Below are 13,977 nucleotides of genomic sequence, written 5' to 3' on the forward strand. Positions count from 1 at the left end.
GGATACACGGTGTTATTTTAAGCTTCTGAGAAATATTCTGCAACACCAAGATGCAAAAATGGCTTCTACCATCCTAGATGCTAAAATTTTTAGACGCTAAAAATTCATTGTGGAGTGAATCTTAGGATGTGCTTTATTAACCTGGGTTTGCATTTCACTTTTTCCACTTATTGGATGTGTGTCTTCGAGAAGTTGTTTAATCCTCAGATCTCTCATCAGCAAAATGGATTCTAATTTATTTCCAAGGTTCTTGTAAGAGGAACATGAGATAATATGACAATGGGCTGAGCACTGCGTCGAAGCCATCCTGATAGTTGTTTCGTGAATGTGAAATGAATGGAATGCCCAGCTAGTGAGAGACTGTATCACTATTATCATCCTTGTGTCTCTGTACATGGTGTGTACCTGGCCACTCTCAATTCTGCCAGCTTCTGACAACCTGAAAGGTTTCTGGAGATTCCTTCCATTTAGAGAAGAATCCTTTCATAGACTTCATTTCTTTCCCCAACTAAAACTCGTTCAGGGAGCTGGTTCATGAAATGCCCTTCAGTGACGTATTTGGCCCCCATCAGGCCTTGCCTGCTGTCCTGCTTGCCAGGACAAGACAAACCCGGTCTTCTCTGAGTTTTCATTCCTCACATCTCACCCTGATGCTCTCCAAAGAGCTCTGGATGCTGTCACAAAGCCCCAAAGAGAACACACACATCAGCTGGTTTCCTCCCATTTCACAGATGAGGAAGTGGAGGCAATGGGTCTCAGTTATTGCAGGAAGGGGTTCCGAAGGGCTGCAGAACTCCCTCTTCCTCTGGACTTTCCTTCTTCTGGATTTCTGCCAAAGCAAGGGCATCAGCTCAACACCCGAGAAAACCTCCATGCAGCTGATGTGTTCAGAGCCAAACATGCAGCCACCAAGCCTCTGGCTCCTGGTGGGGCAGCTTGTGGACAGCAGAGTGGAAGCCAGCAGAACTCTCCATCATCTTCCCGGGCTAAGTGGACAAGGCAGGTTGGACTTCTCATAAATCGCGGTGAGATGAGTTGTCTTTTGTAAGTGAAGGATCTCATCCATTCCTCTGGAGCTTCCTTCCCTGTTTATTCCTTCCCCAGTGCACCTTCTGGGCAGTACACACTGTGTGCATCCCCAAGGCTGGGACAGGGGAGCAATGCTGACTCACCAAATCGTCAGAGTGTGTTTCCTGATTGTCGAATCGTGGCCAGACGTTTCCCTCCACTGTTTGCCATTCTCAAAGTCCTTGATGAGAAAAGGACTGGGCTTCAAGGCAGCTCGCTTAAAACTGAAAGAAGGCATTTCTACAGCCTTGTTTCTTTGAACTCAGTGGGCTGAAGTCTTTTAAAAACTTTTATTGGTTACCATTTGGGTAAGAGTGAAATTGCTGAAAATCCGACTGTTTGAGACATGCTTGAATACACAGGTGACAGATAAAATTATCAAGATGAATTGAAGCGCCCTTTGGTTTTTTAATACAACACACTTGGTCTGCCTGTGCTTGTCTTGAGTTGGGCTGTAGAACAGGAATCACAGAATTGAGTACAAGTTCCCTTCTGTGACTTACTTCCTCTGGGATCTTGGTTAAGGGGCTTAATCTCCACAAGTCTGAGGTTTGTCACCTCTAAAATGGAATGGGAACTACTACCTTGGGTTCATTGTGTTAACATTTATAATGCAACTAGTATAGGACTTAAATGTGATAGCTTAAAAATATCAACACTTATTAAGCAACTACTGTATACCCTGGGCTTCTGTGCCTGACCCTGGGCACATCATAATTATCAGAGATTTGAAAATTTATTAGGACAGGTTTCCCCCTCCCTCTCCGGGCAGAAAATAAAATGTTTTGAGGAAAGTATACTATCTCAAAATTCACACAAAGGCACCCATGTAGTTCAGCAAAGGCTGGGCCCGTGGCGGTCATGACAAAAATGGTCATCCAACAGGAAAAGGCAACACTGAAACTCAAAAAACTCTCAGTGGTTGATAGTCGAGTCTGTGAGGCCAAGGCAGGAGCAGAAAGCATTCCTCGCAGAATGAAGAGCTACAGAGACTCAGCAGTAGTGGCGATATTAAAACAAGTCCACAAATACTTGGATCTTCCTTCCTTCAAAAGGTGGGGCCTCTCTCTCCTCTCCATGAGTGTGGCTGATGAACTGAGCATGGGGCAGGCATGTGACTTAGGATGCTAGGTCACCAAAGGCACTGTGGTTTCCTCCCTGCTCTCTCAGGTCACTCCCTCTGCGGGAAGCCAGCTGCCATGCTGTCAGGACTCTTCCAACACCATGTGAGCCACCTTGGAAGCAGATCTTCCAGCCTCAGTCAAGCCTTCAGATGGTGCAGCCGTGGCTGACATCTTGTCTGCTGTCTAACCAGACACCATCTGGGTAAACCACTCCAGGATTCCTGATCCACAGAAACCAAGATAATAAACATCTATTGTTTTAAGTTGCTGAGTAGTGGGGGAATTTGTTATGCAGCCATAGCTCACTGATGCAGTCATAAAAAGTCCCCATTGGAAACTTCTCCTTAGTTGGATCCTGGAGGCCTAGGCTGGGTGGCTGAAGGGGACGCAGGAGATGAGGTCTGAGAGGGAAATGCCCGACTTTCTCTGTCAAGAAGTTAGGATTTATCCTATTAGCAACTTATTCAAGCGGTAGGATGTTTTCACATAGAGGAGTGATATCATCAGAGTTGATTATGATATCTTTGGCATGAAATGGGATGGGAAGAGGCTGGTTGCGGGGAAAGGGACCTCCAGTTAGAAAGTTCTAGGAAAAACAGTCCAGTTAAGAGAAGATGAGAGCTTGCACTATGGCCATCGCAGAAGGGGTGGATATGGGAGGACTGTCATAAAATATGGTAGTTTGAAAAAGTAAACAACCAGTCTCCAGGGCCATCTAGTGCAATCCTGCATCACTCTGCATTGTATAGGGAAATAAAAGTGGGTTGAACTATATTACAGCCCTATATTCACACCTCTCTCTCTCTCTCTCTCTCTCTCCCCCACCCCCAATACTACACACACATATACTCTCAAGATACTCCCATGAGCTACAAAAGTGAGCATTTTGCAAAGAGGACGTCACGATTAGGAAATGTCTTATTCTTAGGATTTAATATTAAGCATTTGAAATCGTCCTTTATAAAAACTCTAATTTCAAGAACAAAAAGAAAATAATGAGCTCCCATTTTCCACAGGAACCCAACCTCATATTTGTCCATAGTATAAAGAAAGCCCCAGCAGATTAGACTGAACTATATAGTGGGGTGATTTATAGCTCTGCTGGAACACAGAATAAAGATGGTTTTGAAGTGCTGGAAGATTCGAACAAACTGTAACTAAAACAGCATAGGCGGTGATTTTAAATTTGCCAGTATTGATACTTATCTACCCCCAAAACCAGTTACTTTAGTATTTCAACAGCCCCAGAAAGAGATGGATATATAAATGCTAAGTCATGAATATTTTAAATGGCCACATTTCTATCCAAATGGTGAGGGAAGAGAACAAGTGTGTATATATAGAAATATAAAACTTTCATCCTATTATACTGAATGTATTGTGCCATGACCACTCATAGCAGTATTGCAAAGTCTTTCTCCTGGAAAGTAGAGTTCTAGTTGAACTAAAAATTAAGCAGAGAACCAGAAAAACTCAAAACCAGTGGAGAGTCAAGGACTCAAACTTGATTTTCGAAAGGAAAATGTTTGTGAACGGTAAGTGTTGGGAATCATATCGTTTCTGTTTCTGAAACTTTTAAAATAATCCTCTCTTTTCCTTTTACATGTTACACGGAACTTTAAAGGAAATGCTAATCTTCAAGTAACTTGATTCATTAAATACCTGTTGGATACTCAATGTCCTAATAGTAGGAGGTAAGACAGGTCCATTGAGAGGAATGATACTTCTCTTAAAGTAACAGTGAAAATCTAAGTTCCTTGAGGCAGACACTGTGTGGTTGACCAGCAGTCCCTGGTCAGTGGCGAGGCCTGAAAAGGGAATGGCTCAATGAAAGCCTTTTTGAAAGAGGAATGGATGAAAGAATGAATGAATGAATGACTGGACTAGGGTATGAACACATGTAATGTTAACAACATTGGACTTGTACAAATAAGAACAAGGCTATACATTTCAAAGGTATGTCTCCATGGTCGGACCTCACAAGTATTTACAACTGAAGAGTTTGGTGGAAGACGTGAAAAATTCTGATGTCTAAGAAAAGGTAAAACTGCCAAAAGTGTGAACTAAGTAAAACAGCAGCAGCAGCATATTTTAGGAACCTTGATGAAACTACTTTTGCAAAAAGCACCCTGCTCTAACTACAATGAAGAACATTGCTGTTCATAATAATTGTGATCTGGTGAAAATAACTTAATGGAATGCTGCTTCTCTAAGACCATCAAAAATCTGCTTCTGGCTCACAGACCAAAGTCAAAGTTCTGTTGCGGGAACAAAGGAAAGGATGAAGAGAAACCACTACCACGAGTGCCTGCACCAGAGCTATTTATTAAAGTAACTTTTCCTTTTTTTCTTCTTAAAGATTTTATAACAACTGAAGTATGTACAAAGTCTTACAGGCTTTACACCATAAAAAGTGTCCTATTAGCTGATGAAGTCTAAGGCAGTGCTGCTGCGAACTCCAGAGCATGTCTACACGAGCAAGGAAGCCGGGCACTGCAGGTGGACCCTCCGCTACGGCAGCTGATGGACAGCTAACTAGACCACCTGGAGGACAGGTTATGGGGGAAAAGGGAACAAGCAGATATGCAGCCCTAGGGACCACAGGGTGGAAAAGCTACACAGAGTTGTGTTTCTAGTCTCCCAGAGCCATAGAGGTCCACAGTCTCACAGATGAACATATGCGTGAGGACACAGTCCTGCTGCTCAGATGTGGTTCAGCCACCAAAGGTACTGACCCGTGAATAGGAGGCTCTATACTGACAGGGCTGATATTTCCGTTTGTGTTCAGGTCTTCCGATAGCTCCCACCTGCTCAAGCTCTCACCTCCCAGATAAAACAACAACAACAAAGGGAGGGAAGAGAATCTGCACGGGATTAGTTCTTGACCAAAAAACCAAAAAAAAAAAAGAAAAGAAAAGAGAGAGAGAGAGAGACTTTCAGTATCAGCCCTAGGGTGGCCCATTCTGTCAAAAGATTAATGGTAGGAATTTCTGAATCAACCCAAATCAGAACAATATCAACAAACCCCTCCAGCACCCAACCTCTGGATTTAATCTCCTTCATTGTATCTGACTGTCTTTCCTTGGGGTCAGTATTACACAAGAACCACCAACATTTACACACCCAATCGGACACAAAACGTACATGGCATTGTCGCCCCAACCCTTACTTGAGTAAGTGGCAAGAGGGTGTCAGTACCTACATGATTAACACCGGGGTCCCCACTTTCTTGCTCAGAAACCCCAGTTCCCTTTTCTCTTGGTCAGTCTCTGTCTCTGTTGGGCAAGCAGACTCCATTTATTTTCCCACTGTTTGGGTCTCACGTGTAGGTAAATTGGCTTTTTTATTTCAAAAAGATGCTACTCCCAACTTAAAAGCCAGTTGATAAAACTTTTAATTAAGACACCATAGCGCGGGATATAAAAACACAAGAACCACATAAATATTGAAGAAGTTGTATACTGTTGTTTTTCGTGTAAACAGTTTTGCTGAAGATCGAAGCCCTAATCAGAATTTTGGCGGATGACGCGCGACCGGCCAGGCTCTGCAGCGATGGTTGCCCAGGACGCCAGGTCAGTCCCCACGTGGGCGGGCATGCAGCTCGAAAGACATGGCACAACAAGCAACACAAAGAGAGTGGAGAAGCTCACAACACTTCAAGGAGACCTCACAACCTTCACAACTGCCGGGGAGGCACTGACAGAGAACCCCCTCCCTCCGCGGCGCGCGCTGCCTCTTACACGTGGGACACCTTCTGCGACTCTCTGGCTTGTTTGATGCTATACAACCACTTGATGATGCGAGCGTTTCTCTCGATCGCGGAGATGCCGTAGGGCACCCGGTCATTGGCACTGTCATCGTTTCTAAGGTCACTGTTACTGTCCTGAGACTGTTCACAGTCCGAGCTGATCATGCTGGCGCTGCGGAAGTTGAGGGAGATGATGTCGGAGTTGGCCCGCGCGAAGTTCTCCATGCCCAGGCTCTCCAGCTCCTCGGGGTCCAGTCCGCAGTAGTTGAAGAAGCGCTCCACGTCGGCGTCCACCCGGAAGTACCGGTCGCTCAGGTCCGACTTGGAGCGCTGCAGCGAGGGCCTCCGGCCCACCGCGCAGGCCGGCTCGGCCGCCTCGGCCTCGGGGGACTTGAGCGCGGCCGCTGGGGCGGCGACCTTGGGCTTGGGGGGCAGCGGCGGGGCGGAGCTGCTGCAGGGGATGGCCTTCAGGGGCTTGGCGCCGGGCACCTTGCGGATGTCCGACGAGCTGTGCGACACGTGCAGGAAGGCGTCGGGGCCGGGCTCGAGCGGCCGCCGGCCCACGTGCGAGCCGCCCTCCTGCGGGCTGCCGCGGCCGGGCGCGGGGCGCGCGCGCAGCGACTCGGCGAACGAGTGCCGGTGCAGCTCGGCCGCGTCGGCCCGGGGCGCCGGCCAGTTCCGCGCGCCGTGCTTGTGGCCCGCGCCCGCGCTCGCGCCCTCCGAGCTGTTGAGGATGTTCTTGAGGATCTCGAGCTTCAGGGTCTCGCGCGGCGCGCCGCCCTCGCTCTTGGCGCCGCCGCCGCCGCCGCCGCCGAAGCCCTTGAGCGTGGGGCTGCCGAGCGCGCGCTTGGCGCCCGGGCACACGGGGGGCTTGGCCAGCACGGCCGGCTTCACGGGCTCCTGCTTGGCGTTGATGACCTCCTGGCTCTTGACGTACTTGGCCTTGTCGGCCTCCAGCCGCTCCACGGCGCTGAGTCTCTTGGGGTTGGGCTCCGCCTGCCGGCGAAAGTAGTCGGGCCCCTTGTTGAGGATGCGCAGGGGCACGGCCGACGTGAAGGTGCCGGCGGGGCTGACCGGCTTCACCATGCTACCTGTCTGTAGGCTCTCCGTGGGCATGGCGGGCGCTCTCTCCCCGGCGGCCGTGGTGGATGCTCGTCTGCGCGCCTCCGGATGCGCCGAGCAGACACATGTGCGGGCGGCACAAAGGGCAGCGGACGGTCCGGAACCGAGGGTCAGCGGCGGCGGCGGCGGCAGCAGCGCCTCATCTCCCGGCTCGTTCACCGCCCCGGGGCTTCAATCCCCTCGCCCCCTCGCCGGCCGCCCGATGCGGAAAGGCCCCAAGCCCCAAGTTCCTTTAATCGGCTTCGCCGCCTCCTTTCTCCTCCCCGAAGGATGTGGGAGTCTCCTCCAGGTCTTTGTGTTCAACTGCAGGCAGAGCTGAAACACACAACAACCAACCGCGGGTTAGGATGGGCGAGTGACATCACGGCTGTAGCAACAGCGGAACCGCGCGCCCCCGCCCCGCCGCCCCCGCCCCAGGGCGCCCCCGCCGCCCGCCCGCCGGGGAGGGAGGCGATCCCCGCGGCCGCACGAGGCCCGCCGCCCGCGCCCCGCGCTCCGGGGAAAGAGCGGCCGACGGTTCCCACGCGCCAACTCCTCCCGCCGCCTCCCCATCGGGGAGACCCGCCTCCCGATCACGCCCGGCTGGCATCACTCATACCCAAACCCAGGAAACACTGGATGAGTGTAGAAAGGCGGTTCTGGTAAAGTCTGGTTCCCAGTTCACGAAATGCCACTGGGTTCCTAAGAATCCCTTATCTGCTTTAGGCTACAGCATCGCTGACTTCTCATCTGACTCTTTTGCAACGAAGCAAAACTTCTGACTTCTGACTGTCAATCTGTCCTAACCTTTCAGCAAGCACCTACCTCTTCAAAAACTGAAAAGATGGGCAAGAAATGGCAGTAAAGACGAAAAGATTTTTAAAAAGTCAACATGCTTATCTTATTTTTGCCAACCATTCTATGTGAAAACACCTTTTTCCTGGAAATTGAATGTGTATGAAGTTCATCCCATTAAATACAAGCTTATTTTTTAACTAAATCAACAAAAACCAAACAAAAAGAACCCTAGAAATACTTCTAGATTAACCATACATAGATACTGTGATTATAAACGCTCAATAATTTTTCACACAATGAACAGAAATCAAGTTTCTTTGTGGTATGTAATTTTCCAAATCCCCTAGAGAACTAAGAACAAAATCTTAAAATGTCAATCATACCTAAACATGTTACTTTATAGAAAACTTGTGGAATAGTTAAGCATTCATGGGGCTTATTTATGGCTTTCTGAACCACTTGACTCCCCTGGGCCCCACCCAAGACCACTATAATGGAACACTTAGCAACACTGCCCATATAAATCTTGAGGGAGTCTTTCTGTTTAGAGCATGATACAGTGTAGCATTTATCTCCTCAGCCCTCTGAACAGGGACCACCTCTCTACCTGTCACAGCAGGCAGAGAACACTGATGAAGGCACCAGCCTTCCAAAGCACTGATGAAAGACCTTTTCAGCATCTTTGGTTGTAATTAGGAGTATTAAGAGAGTAATGTATTCAACTAACATGTCAAATAACTAATTTACAGAATAAATAAAGCCATATTACTATAAAATGATCTGCTCTCATGGTAAGAAAATGAAGTGTCTATTAAAAGAAGCTTGGGGGGAGATGATATTTTTCCTTCACATCTTTTAAAACTCTTAATCTCTAAGTACACCCATTGTCATGTTTTGTTAGAGACCATTTTGGTAATCTGCAAGAGGATTCGTTCTAATAAAAATATTTTCCTATGCAAGATTTAAGAAGCCCCAAGGCAACTCCTCTGTAATGATTTCCTTTAATTGTGTGGTTCTATTATGATACTTCAATGTAGTTTAAAAAAACACCTCCTCTCATGAAGATGAAGTGAGATTGTTTCTTTGAACATACTTTGAATGAGATGCCAGAGGAGTGAGGATTCCTCTGCAGGGTCTCGGGGTCTTCTCATCCACTTCTCTGGGTGCATCTCACCCAGAGGGTGAGTGGGGTCCACCACTGAGGGGGCTGGAGCCAGAGCAGGCAGCGGAGCCTGGGCTCGGGGCAGCCCTGCTGGGTCACCCCCAGGGCCCCCGAGGGCCCCCAGGACAGGCCTTGTTTCTCCGGAGCATGTGTAACATCTTCACTGGTTACCTCTGCAGCTTCCAAAATGTGTCCAAGGAGGGGACAGTGCCAGAAGGTTCAGGGGCGGAGTGAAGGATGCCACAGAAATCTGTGCCTGTCAGCTTTGTGCCTAAGGACCACGGCAAACCTCCAGCAAGTGGGAAGATCGCTCAGTGGGTGACAGGGGACAGAGCCGGTGCCCTTTCCCCTGGGACCTTGTCTCCTCATCTGTGACATGAGGGCTTGGACAAGACACCCGCTAGTCCTTCTCCCTCTAAAAGCACGTGGTTCTGAGGAGCTAAGAATGAGTGAGTTATTTCCAATTTCGAAAATGGCCCACAGGAATGCTGGCCTGTGACTGAGCTCTTCTATGCTCCCAGCGTTCACTGTTCTTAGGAGCGGGTTCTTCGGATGACCAGATGTAGTTATCACATAACGTCCACTGGCAGTAGAGCTCCCGCTGGCCCACACAACGGTGTTTTCTTCTAATTCCATCCTATTTGGACTGGAAGCCCCAAACAGCCACCGTTCCTGACCTACTTTCCAGCGTGCCTAACCGGTCTGTCCAGGGGGACTTTGGTACCATTCAGAACTAAATGAAAGTCATCCCCCTGCACTCTCTGCACTGAGGACTCCCAGGCTACTTTCTAGGCAGTATTCCCCAGAAAGCTCATCTTCCTTTCTGTCATCATAGAAAAGAAGGCCTGGGACTTCCCTGGTGGTGCAGTGGATAAGACTGCTCCCAGTGCTGGGGGCCTGGGTTTGATCCCTGGTCATGGAACTGGATCCCACATGCATGCTGCAACTAGGAGTTTGCATGCCATAACTAAGGAGCCCTTGAGCTGCAACTAAGGAGTCTGCCTGCCACAACTAAGACCTAGAGCACCCAAATAAATAAATATTTTACAAAGAGAGAGAGAGAGGGAAGAAGGCCCGAGAATGGGTGAACAGAGGCAGACATCCAGAGAATGGCTCCTCCGGGCACACCTACTCTGTACGCCATCCACCTGAGGAAGCAGTTACTAGATACAAAACCAGTGTGAGAGGTTTATGTCAGAAAAACAGTAATTATTTGTAACCAATCTACACTCCATTTCCTTTCTTTTCTACCCTTTTTCTGTCTTTCCTCTGGCATTCCCAATTCCCCTAATAATTGTCAATACACTGGTAATATTTAGAAATGACCGTGATCACAGTCGAAAACTTTTAAACTTTTTTTTGGCGGGGGGAGGGGTGGGGTGGGCAGAGCATCTTATTTGAAGAATCAAAAGCCACAGAAAAAACTGTAGGAACTGGTTGGGTGCTACAGAATAATAACATGGTGCAATTGATGTTTTCTACCCGTGTCAGCCAACACACTGAACCTACTTCAAAAATAATAAAGGTGACAAAGGCTGCTCCTTCTCTTAATCACAACATAATCCTTAATTTCTGCTCTTTTACTTTTTGATGTTTAAACAGCGTTGGCCAGGACAGAGCTGTACTGACCCACCCAGACTTTTGGAGTGTAGACTTTGGTGTGATGCAGACCAGGTACATTCAAGACACCTGGAAACCTGGAGCTACGTCGTGATGTCACAATCATGATAACCGTGACCTGTGTTCAGGGAGCACAGGGCACAGGTCCTCTGCTGGTGGTAGCCTTGTCCAGGCCCCTGGCATCAAGACAGGTCTGCGCACTGCTGGAAGCAGGCCTGCAGGGGCCTCGATGTCTCTTCATCTTCTTTCGGGGGAGGAAAATTTGATCTCAACTGCATAGGGTTTCATCAACAAAAATAATTACCCAGCCCTGCTTGATCCCTGGCAGAGGGCAGAGGGGAGAGAACACAAGCCTGAGGGAAACTTCTATTCACAGACCATTTTGCTTACATTCGACCCCATTCAATATCCATTTGAAAATTTCATGAAAGCATAAAAAGGATTGGAGGGGCTTCCCAGGTAGCACTGTGGTTAACAATCCACCTGCCAATGCAGGGGACACAGGTTCGATCCCTGGGCCGGGAAGATCCCACATGCCGCAGAGCAGCTGGACCTGTGCTCCACAACTACTGAGCCTGCGCTCTAGAGCCCACAAGCCACAACTATTGAGCCCATGTGCCACAATTACTGAAGCCCACGTGCCTAGAGCCTGTGCTCCGCAACGAGAAGCCACCACACTGAGAAGCCTGTGCACTGCAGCGAAAAGTAGCCCTGTTCTCTGCAACAAGAGAAAGCCCGCACGCAGCAACAAAGACCCAACACAGACTAAATAAATAAATAAATAGATTTATTTAAAAAAGAGAGAAAAGAAAAAGGATTGGAGAAAATAATGTGGTCAAACCGAGGTAGAGAGCAGCCCTCTGGGCTTCCTAGGTGGCGCAGTGGTTAAGAATCCGCCTGCCAATGCAGAGGTCACGGGTTCGATCCCAGCTCCAGGAAGATCCCACATGCCGCGGAGCAACTAAGCCCGTGTGCCACAAAAAAAAAAAAAAAAAAAAAAGAAAAGAAAAGAGAGCAGCCCTCTGAGTCAGGGCAGTGTGAACGCAACAGCAGCTGGCCTGGGAGTCATCGTGCACAGAGCCCCTGCCCCCCATCAGCTCCCCCACAATGGAGCCGGAGGGGCCACTCATCTGCGCGGGGAGGGCTGACGGGGCACCGAGCCAGCCGCAGACAGAGGACACAGGGACGAAGACAGGGTGGCTCCCGCTGGCTCTAGGGATGCCTCTCAAACTTGAATGTGCCCGTGCGCCCGGGGATCTGCCGGACCCTCGGAGTCTGACTCAGCAGACTGGGGTGGACCCCAGACTCTGCATTTCTCACCAGACCCCAGGTGATGCCTGGGAAGCTGGTCCAGCCTTCAGGTGGCAAGAGGAAAGGGAAGGAGTCTCACTCCCATACCAGCGAGCATCGGAGCAGGTCCTAGATGCTGGCACGGGGAATGAGAGCCAGGCTCTCTGGTCTCTCCAGGGAGTAAAAGTCCAGGGCTTTGGAGACATGGAAACAGCAACCCCAGAGAACTGAAACTTCTACAACCAAAGTGGCCTGGATGCTTCTCACTTGAAAGCTTCCAGCTGCTCCTGGGGGCAGTTAGCGAGAGACCAGGACCTGGGCTGCTGGGTGACAGTGCAGAGACCCAGCACGCCGGTCTCAGCGTTTACAGCCCGGGGGCGGTGAGGGATGGAAAGCGAGCTGCCGCCACACACACAGCTCATGTGGAAACTGCTTACGGCCAACTTCCTGTAACCCAGGCAACGTGCGCCTCGGTGCCTCCGAGGTCAGGCGGATCACCGTGACTGTGGCCTGCGGGAAGGGGCCTCCAGCTACAGGGCTGCCACGGGGAACAGGCTTCACTGGTGGCGCAGCAAACCTAGATCTCTCTTGATTTTAAAATTCAAGCATAGAGAACATTGTGGGCCCTGTGCTCCTGATAAGTAAAGAGAAACAGACAGTTAATGCCTAATTGATCATTAAATTCTAGGAAGGAAGAAAGTCCTGGAGTTACAGCAAGGACCTCAGGATTGAACACAATCCCAGATGCACCCAGAGAAGCTTCTCAAATATGTGAAAACGGGTCATTTCTCCTGCGTGTTATGACAGAAAAAAGGTGGAAGTGCTGTTTTAAAGAGGAAGTCTGACTAATTCCACTCTGAGTCTCCTAACATCTTGGCATCTGGATCTCATCTACGAAAATGAATGTGTTGAATTCGGCAAGCTTTCTGCTCAAAAGCTCTTGGAGGCAAAGAGGAAAAGAAGCGATTTACCTTTGAGGCTGATAAGAGCTCTGAAAGAACCGATTCTTCTAGTTTCCCAACAGGTCAGATCACAAAACATGTACAATCTGAGTAAACTGTCCCGTGCTGCTTTCTGACTTTTGGGGGACAGCTTCTGTGCTGACTTTAGCCGGAAGATTCCAACTGACTGGAGCCACCTTCATCACTATATTCTTGGTTTTTCCCACGTAAGAGCAGAGAAACCTCCTTATGACTGAAGTAAGAATGCTGTCTCACATGACAGGGTTAACTTCTGAGTTCTTTACAAGTGTAAGAGAAAAGCACTCAAAAGCTAAGCGTGCTTACTGAATTGTGGGCTGGGTTCAGTCAATCAATTAGTACCTAGTGACGGAGCAATTACGTGTGAGATGTAAAGAAACAGGAAAGTCACAATTTAGAAAAAAAGATTCAAAATACATTTGATGAATATTAATTGAATAAAATCGATCAATGTGGCAGGACTGTCACAATGCACTTCCCCACCAACCATGTCTCAGGAGTCAGGTGATGGAGCAGGAGGCAAGAACTGGAGTAAAGGCACGGACGCAGGGTGTCCGTCCTCCGGGCAGCTCTCCGCTGAGAAAACTGAAACACACCTGACAGCTGTTGCAGAGTGCTGGGGTGGGGTGGGCATGGGGACGGACCTACCAGGGTGAGGACGGGGCAGCAGATGGACTTTGGATTTCATGCAGAGCCATGGGGAAGCCCGAGAAGGATGTGATGCATTAGTGACAGGGTCAGGTCTGTAGTTTTAAGAACTCCTCTGCAGTGGGGAGGGGCCAGGACGAGAGTGGAGCAGGGGCGGAGGCAGCAGGGCTGGGCAGAGCTGTCCAGGGGAAGGAGAGGCAGTTGGTTCTGAGCAGTGGCCCCCGGCGCATGGCCTGTGGGTCTGAGTCCTGGCTCTGCCCCGTAAGGGCTGAGCAGCCTTGGGCAGGTTACTTCTCCATCTTGGGCCTCAGGTTTCCCATCTCGAAAACGGGGATAATGATACCACTTACTTATTCAGGGAACTTGAGAAGGTTAAGTAAGGGCACAAAGGCACTTCTCATTCTTATCACCCTAACGAGGAGAGGGTATTTGGGGATG

The 13,977-nt window shown here is 49.2% G+C and overlaps 1 protein-coding gene across 4 annotated transcripts in view; it reads right to left on the reverse strand.

The window, feature by feature from the left end:
- Window positions 1-5,568: 5,568 nt before the first annotated feature.
- The window catches only part of FAM110B (family with sequence similarity 110 member B), a 134,589-nt gene continuing 126,180 nt past the window's right edge, over window positions 5,569-13,977 (reverse strand). For all 4 annotated transcript variants that reach the window (XM_057737581.1, XM_057737580.1, XM_057737582.1 and 1 more), the window contains one exon: window positions 5,569-7,377. In XM_057737581.1, the coding sequence (XP_057593564.1) occupies window positions 5,929-7,056 (1,128 nt within the window). In that variant the 5' untranslated portion in view covers window positions 7,057-7,377 and the 3' untranslated portion in view covers window positions 5,569-5,928. The remainder of the gene's footprint in view (window positions 7,378-13,977) is intronic.

This window comes from Hippopotamus amphibius, chromosome 5 (genome assembly GCF_030028045.1).
Source record: "Hippopotamus amphibius kiboko isolate mHipAmp2 chromosome 5, mHipAmp2.hap2, whole genome shotgun sequence".
Taxonomy (NCBI): Eukaryota; Metazoa; Chordata; class Mammalia; order Artiodactyla; family Hippopotamidae; genus Hippopotamus; species Hippopotamus amphibius.